This window comes from Anomaloglossus baeobatrachus, chromosome 1 (genome assembly GCF_048569485.1).
Source record: "Anomaloglossus baeobatrachus isolate aAnoBae1 chromosome 1, aAnoBae1.hap1, whole genome shotgun sequence".
NCBI classification, from domain to species: domain Eukaryota; kingdom Metazoa; phylum Chordata; class Amphibia; order Anura; family Aromobatidae; genus Anomaloglossus; species Anomaloglossus baeobatrachus.
Genome location: NC_134353.1, coordinates 977,022,875 through 977,031,317, shown reverse-complemented (window position 1 = coordinate 977,031,317; position 8,443 = coordinate 977,022,875). Strand labels below are relative to the sequence as shown.

General features: G+C 51.3%; 1 protein-coding gene across 1 annotated transcript; it reads left to right on the top strand.

Moving 5' to 3' along the window:
• The first annotated feature begins 2,128 nt into the window (after positions 1-2,128).
• Positions 2,129-8,001, top strand: LOC142303112 (uncharacterized). Its single transcript, XM_075344255.1, has 3 exons — positions 2,129-2,442; positions 2,851-3,280; positions 5,588-8,001. The coding sequence occupies exons 1-3, from the start codon at positions 2,347-2,349 to the stop codon at positions 6,268-6,270; spliced, it is 1,209 nt and encodes a 402-aa protein (XP_075200370.1). The 5' UTR covers positions 2,129-2,346; the 3' UTR covers positions 6,271-8,001.
• The last annotated feature ends 442 nt before the right edge of the window (positions 8,002-8,443 follow it).

Genomic DNA, 8,443 nt, shown 5'->3' with positions numbered 1-8,443 from the left:
GACTGTATATAAGGAGTGTGGCCTCATGTGTGATCACGTCATTATATCAGTGATGTCACCACTGGGGGCGGGGCTGTATATAAGGAGTGTGGCCTCATGTGTGATCACGTCATTATATCAGTGATGTCACCACTGGGGCGGGACTGTATATAAGGGGTGTGGCCTCATGTCTGATCACGTCATTATATCAGTGATGTCACCACTGGGGTGGAGCTGTATATAAGGAGTGTGGCCTCATGTGTGATCACGTCATTATATCAGTGATGTCACCACTGGGGGCGGGACTGTATATAAGGAGTGTGGCCTCATGTGTGATCACGTCATTATATCAGTGATGTCACCACTGGGGGCGGGACTGTATATAAGGGGTGTGTCCTCATGTGTGATCACGTCATTATATCAGTGATGTCACCACTGGGGGAGGGGCTGTATATAAGGGGTGTGGCCTCATGTGTGATCACGTCATTATATCAGTGATGTCACCACTGGGGGAGGGGCTGTATATAAGGGGTGTGGCCTCATGTGTGATCACGTCATTATATCAGTGATGTCACCACTGGGGGAGGGGCTGTATATAAGGGGTGTGGCCTCATGTGTGATCACGTCATTATATCAGTGATGTCACCACTGGGGGCGGGACTGTATATAAGGAGTGTGGCCTCATGTGTGATCACGTCATTATATCAGTGATGTCACCACTGGGGGCGGGACTGTATATAAGGGGTGTGGCCTCATGTGTGATCACGTCATTATATCAGTGATGTCACCACTGGGGGCGGGACTGTATATAAGGAGTGTGGCCTCATGTGTGATCACGTCATTATATCAGTGATGTCACCACTGGGGGCGGGACTGTATATAAGGGGTGTGTCCTCATGTGTGATCACGTCATTATATCAGTGATGTCACCACTGGGGCGGGACTGTATATAAGGGGTGTGTCCTCATGTGTGATCACGTCATTATATCAGTGATGTCACCACTGGGGGAGGGGCTGCATATAAGGGGTGTGGCCTCATGTGTGATTACGTCATTATATCAGTGATGTCACCACTGGGGGCGGGACTGTATATAAGGGGTGTGTCCTCATGTGTGATCACGTCATTATATCAGTGATGTCACCACTGGGGGCGGGACTGTATATAAGGGGTGTGTCCTCATGTGTGATCACGTCATTATATCAGTGATGTCACCACTGGGGGCGGGACTGTATATAAGGAGTGTGGCCTCATGTGTGATCACGTCATTATATCAGTGATGTCACCACTGGGGGAGGGGCTGTATATAAGGAGTGTGGCCTCATGTGTGATCACGTCATTATATCAGTGATGTCACCACTGGGGGCGGGACTGTATATAAGGAGTGTGGCCTCATGTGTGATCACGTCATTATATCAGTGATGTCACCACTGGGGGCGGGACTGTATATAAGGGGTGTGGTCTCATGTGTGATCACGTCATTATATCAGTGATGTCACCACTGGGGGCGGGACTGTATATAAGGGGTGTGTCCTCATGTGTGATCACGTCATTATATCAGTGATGTCACCACTGGGGGAGGGACTGTATATAAGGGGTGTGTCCTCATGTCTGATCACGTCATTATATCAGTGATGTCCCCACTGGGGTGGAGCTGTATATAAAGGGGTGTGGCCTCATGTGTGATCACGTCATTATATCAGGGATGTCACCACTGGGGGCGGGACTGTATATAAGGGGTGTGGCCTCATGTCTGATCACGTCATTATATCAGTGATGTCCCCACTGGGGGAGGGGCTGTATATAAGGAGTGTGGCCTCATGTGTGATCACGTCATTATATCAGTGATGTCCCCACTGGGGTGGAGCTGTATATAAAGGGGTGTGGCCTCATGTGTGATCACGTCATTATATCAGGGATGTCACCACTGGGGGCGGGACTGTATATAAGGGGTGTGGCCTCATGTCTGATCACGTCATTATATCAGTGATGTCCCCACTGGGGTGGAGCTGTATTGATGGAGTACGAGCCCTTTATGGGCAAGTAGTCCCTGACTGAGGGCCTAGGTTGGAGGAGAAGGAATGGAGCGGTGTCCGGCAGCTGTTTTGTACCAAGGGGCACATGATTAAAGTTTGTTTAAAAAAAAAAAAAAAAAAAGAGGAGGGATTGTGGAATGTGGCAGGGGGCGCCCTGGTGTTAATGGGCTGGTTAGGGCTTGGGCTCCTCCCCCTCCCTTGCATGGTGCTCACCCTATAGTTGGTGGGTTTATGGTTTAGCCCTTGGGCTTATAGGTTCCCCCACCCCCGTTTTCTTCCTCTTCCGGCATCGGCTGACGAGAGCTCAGCGCGTGTCGTTACCTCTCTCCAGTGATGGCTGACAGGGAGCTTTTGGCGGTGCTGGCTGCACGCCTCCAGTCCGGCGACCCGCACTTCAGGGAGCACCTCCTGAATATCATAGGTGGTGAGGTGAGCGGCGCGCCTGCTTCTAATATACAGCAGACTTTGGTAGAGAGGGGCAGGCGTTCGGCAAGGAGGACACGTCCCCCTCAGCGTTTGAGTCCCAGTTTCCCTGACAGGCGGCGAGGTAATGGGGGAAGTGTGAGACAGCCTCGGGCTTCCTCTGCTTCTTGCGTCGTGGCCACGCCCCCCGGAATCCCGCCCCCTGTGCAGTCTATCCCATACACGTGTGCTGCTGCAGCCCTGGCTTGTAACACTGACAGTATCATTAGCTCACGGGCCACACATAGCATGGAGGAGGCACAAACAGCTGCAGTGCTGGCATTGGGCTCAGTCACTGTTCAGCACATTACTATGGGAAATTCAGCACAGGCAACCTCTTCTGCAAAGGAAACATTAACCCTTCCTCCCACACAGGAGCAAGAAACTGTACAGCAGGGGTCCGCAGTGATAACTACTCCACCCCCCCCATCGGCCGAGTTTTACAGCAGAGCAGCCCCAGGCACGGGGTCTCCGGTTCAAGGTGCAGGGGAGCGGAGGTACCGCAGGAGGGATCGCTCCAGGTCTCGCTCTCGCGCCACGGCTCGGGACAGGACACCGGCGTCAAACTGCAGGCGCTGCAGCAGTCACAGATCTAGATCATCAAGAGGAAGCAGCAGGTCCCGTCGCTCACGTTCGTCGAGGTGGAGGTCGCCTTCAAGCAGCTCCGCTAGCTCCGCAGGGTCGGTGCGGAAAGGAAGACACAGGTCGTCGATGTCGGCCAGTGGGCCGTTCCGCGAGGCATCACAAGCCAGCGCGGTGCCGCTTTCCCTGCATGGGCCCACGCCGGTTCCAGCGTCTAGAGATGGTGAGTTTAACTATGCTGGGGCTTGGGGTACGGGGGATAGTGAGGATAGTTTAGCATCAGCGGTGAAAGCGCTGTTAGCAAGGTTAGCCCCCAGTGACCCCCCTCCCTCTGCCCCTTTGGTTTCACAGTCAGAGAGTTTAACCCGGGCTTCAGTTCATAAAGAAGCTTTTTTCTGTGGAATAAGTCCTTTAGGTTCACATTTGGAGGATGACACTAAAGCTAAAATATGGACGAACCAATATATAGATATTTGGTCTCTGGTGTCTGTTGATCAACACACGATTGACAGAGAGCGGAGACCAAACACGGACAGGTGGATTGACAGAAAACCAAAAGTAGCCAGAACAATGGGTAATTGGTTGCAGGCATTCTCGGTGCTGGGTCACGTAATGGGTCAAAAACACCCAGAGCGCTGTTCCGAGCTTTTTGCGTATATGGATTTGATTTATAACGCTTACAAATCTCACGGCGGTACAGCCTGGCACCGCTATGACGAGGAATTTCGCAGACGCCTCGCCTTGCAGCCTGAGATAGGTTGGGGAGTAAAAGCAACAGATGTGTGGCTGCGTTTAATGATGTCACAGAGGCCTTTTCAGCCGGCGGCCGCCCCCCCAGCATCCCACGGTCAAGGGGGAGCGGCCGTGCGTAGACCGGGGGCATGCTGGCTGTTTAACGAGGGCCACTGCCGTTTCTTTGGCCTGTGTAAATACAGGCACGAGTGTTCCTCTTGTGGCGGGCAGCATGCCGCGACAAAGTGTACAAAACCTGGCAGACAAGTCCGCCCGGCAGGTGCAGTTGAAGGAAAAGACCCCGGTGAAAGTGGAAGAGATGGGGCCATGGTTAGACCAATACCCCAATAAGTCCGCAGCGGCATGCCTACGAGTAGGATTTACTTACGGTTTCTTTATTCCGTTCGTATTCTCTAGCTGTCCGATGTTTTCAAGGAACCTGAAGTCTGCTGTTCAATACCCCCAGGTGGTAGCAGATAAGATTGCAAAAGAAGTCGCTTTGGGTAGGTTAATGGGACCGTTCAGTTCCCCTCCTTTTTCAAACTTGAGAGTGTCACCCATAGGTGTGGTACCTAAAAAGGAGCCGAACACGTACCGCCTTATCCACCACTTGTCATTCCCGAGGGGTTCTTCGGTGAATGATGGGATAGCTAAGGATGAAGTCTCGGTATCATATGTATCGTTTGATAGAGCAGTTGCCCTCCTTAGGGAAGCGGGGGAAGGTGCTTACATGGCAAAATCTGACGTTGAATCAGCGTTCCGGCTTCTCCCGGTCCACCCTGACTGTTATCACCTACTGGGCTGTCATTTTGGTGATGCATTCTATTACGATACATGTTTGCCGATGGGTTGCTCCATTTCTTGTTTTTATTTCGAGTTGTTTAGCACTTTTCTGGAGTGGGCTGCTCGCTATGAAGCGGGATCTAGAGCAATCATTCACTACCTGGACGATTTTCTTTTTGTTGCACAGGACAGTTCCAGGTGCAGTTATCTTTTGAATTCTTTTTGCTCCCTAATGCAACGCTTTGGAGTTCCCTTGTCATCAGAAAAGACCGTGGGTCCAGCTCGGTGCCTAACCTTTCTGGGCATCGAGCTGGACTCTGTTCAAATGGTTTTTCGCCTTCCACCCGATAAGATCAGTAAATTGCTGGGTTTGGTCAAGGGTTTTTTGGCGGTTTCCAAGGTCACCTTGAAACAAATGCAGTCACTGTTAGGCATGTTGGTGTTTGCGTGTCGTGTCATGCCTATGGGCAGAGTGTTTTCTCGGCGGTTGTCATTGGCAACGAGAGGGGTGTCCAGGCCTGAGCACCGGATTCGGGTTACTAGAGCAATGAAGGAGGATTTGGAGATATGGCGGGTTTTTCTGGAGAGCTACAACGGCCGTACGTGCTGGCAGGCGGAGGAAGTATCTAACAAGGAATTGGCATTATTTACGGATGCAGCAGGTTCCACTGGGTTTGGCGCCATTTTGGGTAAGGAATGGTGTGCTGCTCGATGGCCCCCCGAGTGGTTGCAAGGTGAGCTGTGTAGAAACCTTGCCTTCCTTGAACTTTTTCCAATTGTGGTGGCCATAGAACTGTGGGGCTTTGAGCTGAGCAACAAGAGGGTATGTTTTTGGTCTGATAATATGTCAGTCGTCCAAATGCTGAACAGTTTGTCATCCAGCTCCTTGCCGGTTTTGTCTTTGTTACGTCATTTGGTTCTTCGCTGCCTTCAACACAACGTGTTTTTTCGTTCTAGGCATATACCAGGTGTTCAAAACCAATGCGCTGATGCTCTTTCTCGTTTCAAATGGCAGGAGTTCCACAGTTTGATGCCGGAAGCATGCAGTGTGGGCAAACCCTGCCCCCAGTTGGTGTGGGACTTGGTAACGAAGGAATGATGTCCCTGGTCAGAGCGTCAGTTGCAGAATCCACCTGGAACTCGTATGGTAAGGCGTGGAGGGAGTGGTGTGTCATGGCGGGGGAGAACCCCGAGGTCCTCCCCCCGGCTCGGCTCCGCGAGCTTGTGGTGGGTTTTTTGCTTCATCTCCGGGAAAAAGGTGTTCCATACTCGTCGGCGGTTAAAAAGGTGTCGGGTATTAGCTTTCACCTACGGCCGAGGGGAATGACGGATGTAACAAAGATCTTTCTCGTGCAGCAGGCACTAAAGGGTTGGAGGAAGCAGCATGTGCGGAATGAGAATCGACGGCCGGTGTCGTATGAGCTGATGGGTCAATTGATCGGGGCTTTGGGATCTGTGTGCACGGACCCTTTTGAAGTGTCGCTTTTTAGTGCGGCTTTTTGTTTAGCCTTTTTTGGCGCGCTGCGGATAGGGGAGTTGGTATCAGTCTCAAAATTGCGTCCTGGTGGCCTTTTGCACAATGACGTAGTTTTAAGCAATGGCACGGTTCAGATGAGAATTCGGCGTTCGAAGACAGACCAAGGAGGCCTGGGTTCTTGGGTAGTTTGCAACCAGTACAGGGGCATACGTGCCCACTGAGAATAATCACGGAATATTTAGCATGTCGAACTGAGGGTCAGGTCTTTTTATCCCATATTGATGGGTCCCCTTTAACGCGTTTTCAATTCATTTCGGTTTTGCGGAAATGTTTAGCGGTTGTTGGGGTTCCACCAGGAGATTTCGGGACTCATTCATTCAGAATTGGAGCAGCGACAGAAGCGTCCAGAGCAGGGTTGTCGATAGGTAAAGTGAAGCAGATTGGCAGGTGGAAATCGGACTGTGTAAATAGTTATGTTCGTCCGGAACTTTTGATCTAATGGTTTTTCTTCTACAGGTCACCGTCGCCCGAACGTGTGGCTGATTGGCCATTCATCATATTTTGGGCCTCACAAAGAGCGGCGTGCAGACCCGGTGGAAAAGAGCTCGGGCTACGGGACATCGATGTGTATTGGAGAGGGATCCGTGGGCTGGTATGGAACCAGGTGTTGCTAGAGGCAATGGAAATCAGCAGGATTGCACGGCCACCGACCATTTTAGTAATTCATGCTGGCGGTAATGACCTCTGTTTTCTCAAGTTGGCTGAATTGATGACCTTAATGCGGGCGGATCTTGAGAGAATCATCAGTTTTTTCAGCGAGGTCATTTTAGTTTGGTCGGAGTTGATTCCCAGGGTCGTATGGCAGGGTGCAAGGGATGCGGAGGCAATAGAGCGGTCTCGCCGCACGATTAATTGTCGTCTATCACGTTTTGTGCGGTCCAAGTCTGGGGTGGTGATCCGTCATAGGCAACTGGAAGGGGATAATCGGCGGTTAATGGGAACGGATGGTGTCCACCTAAATGAGATAGGTTTGGACATATTTTTGTCAGGCCTTCAGGACGGGGTCGAGCAGGCGCTGTTGTTGTTACGTGGCGGTCGGGGCTTGGTGTAGGGGTACACAAGCCCCTTCATGGCGGTATTTTCAACAGTTAAGGGACCGAGGACGCACATGCCCTCCAGGAGCTGGAGGGGCAACCGTTTCGGTTCAAAGAGAGATGTCACTCACGTTTTGAGTGGAAGTTGGTTAAAACAAGTTTAAGGTTAAAATAAAGCTGTGGCCGACCCCGTCCACTAAAGGTTATGAAGTTGTAGTTGTTATTTCTGCGCCGGGACACATGGGTACGGGTTGTGAGCTTGTTCATGTCATCAGTCTGATGGAGTACGAGCCCTTTATGGGCAAGTAGTCCCTGACTGAGGGCCTAGGTTGGAGGAGAAGGAATGGAGCGGTGTCCGGCAGCTGTTTTGTACCAAGGGGCACATGATTAAAGTTTGTTTAAAAAAAAAAAAAAAAAAGAGGAGGGATTGTGGAATGTGGCAGGGGGCGCCCTGGTGTTAATGGGCTGGTTAGGGCTTGGGCTCCTCCCCCTCCCTTGCATGGTGCTCACCCTATAGTTGGTGGGTTTATGGTTTAGCCCTTGGGCTTATAGGTTCCCCCACCCCCGTTTTCTTCCTCTTCCGGCATCGGCTGACGAGAGCTCCCCACCCACCCTCCCTGTTTGTGGTTTCAATTTGCTAACGATTATGATACAAGTCACAGCAGGCGGTATTTTCAACAGTTAAGGGACCGAGGACGCACATGCCCTCCAGGAGCTGGAGGGGCAACCGTTTCGGTTCAAAGAGAGATGTCACTCACGTTTTGAGTGGAAGTTGGTTAAAACAAGTTTAAGGTTAAAATAAAGCTGTGGCCGACCCCGTCCACTAAAGGTTATGAAGTTGTAGTTGTTATTTCTGCGCCGGGACACATGGGTACGGGTTGTGAGCTTGTTCATGTCATCAGTCATAAAGGGGTGTGGCCTCATGTGTGATCACGTCATTATATCAGGGATGTCACCACTGGGGGAGGGACTGTATATAAGGAGTGTGGCCTCATGTCTGATCACGTCATTATATCAGTGATGTCACCACTGGGGGCGGGACTGTATATAAGGGGTGTGGCCTCATGTGTGATCACGTCATTATATCAGGGATGTCACCACTGGGGGCGGGACTGTATATAAGGAGTGTGGCCTCATGTGTGATCACGTCATTATATCAGTGATGTCACCACTGGGGGCGGGACTGTATATAAGGGGTGTGGCCTCATGTCTGATCACGTCATTATATCAGTGATGTCACCACTGGGGGAGGGGCTGTATATAAGGAGTGTGTCCTCATGTCTGATCACGTCATTATATC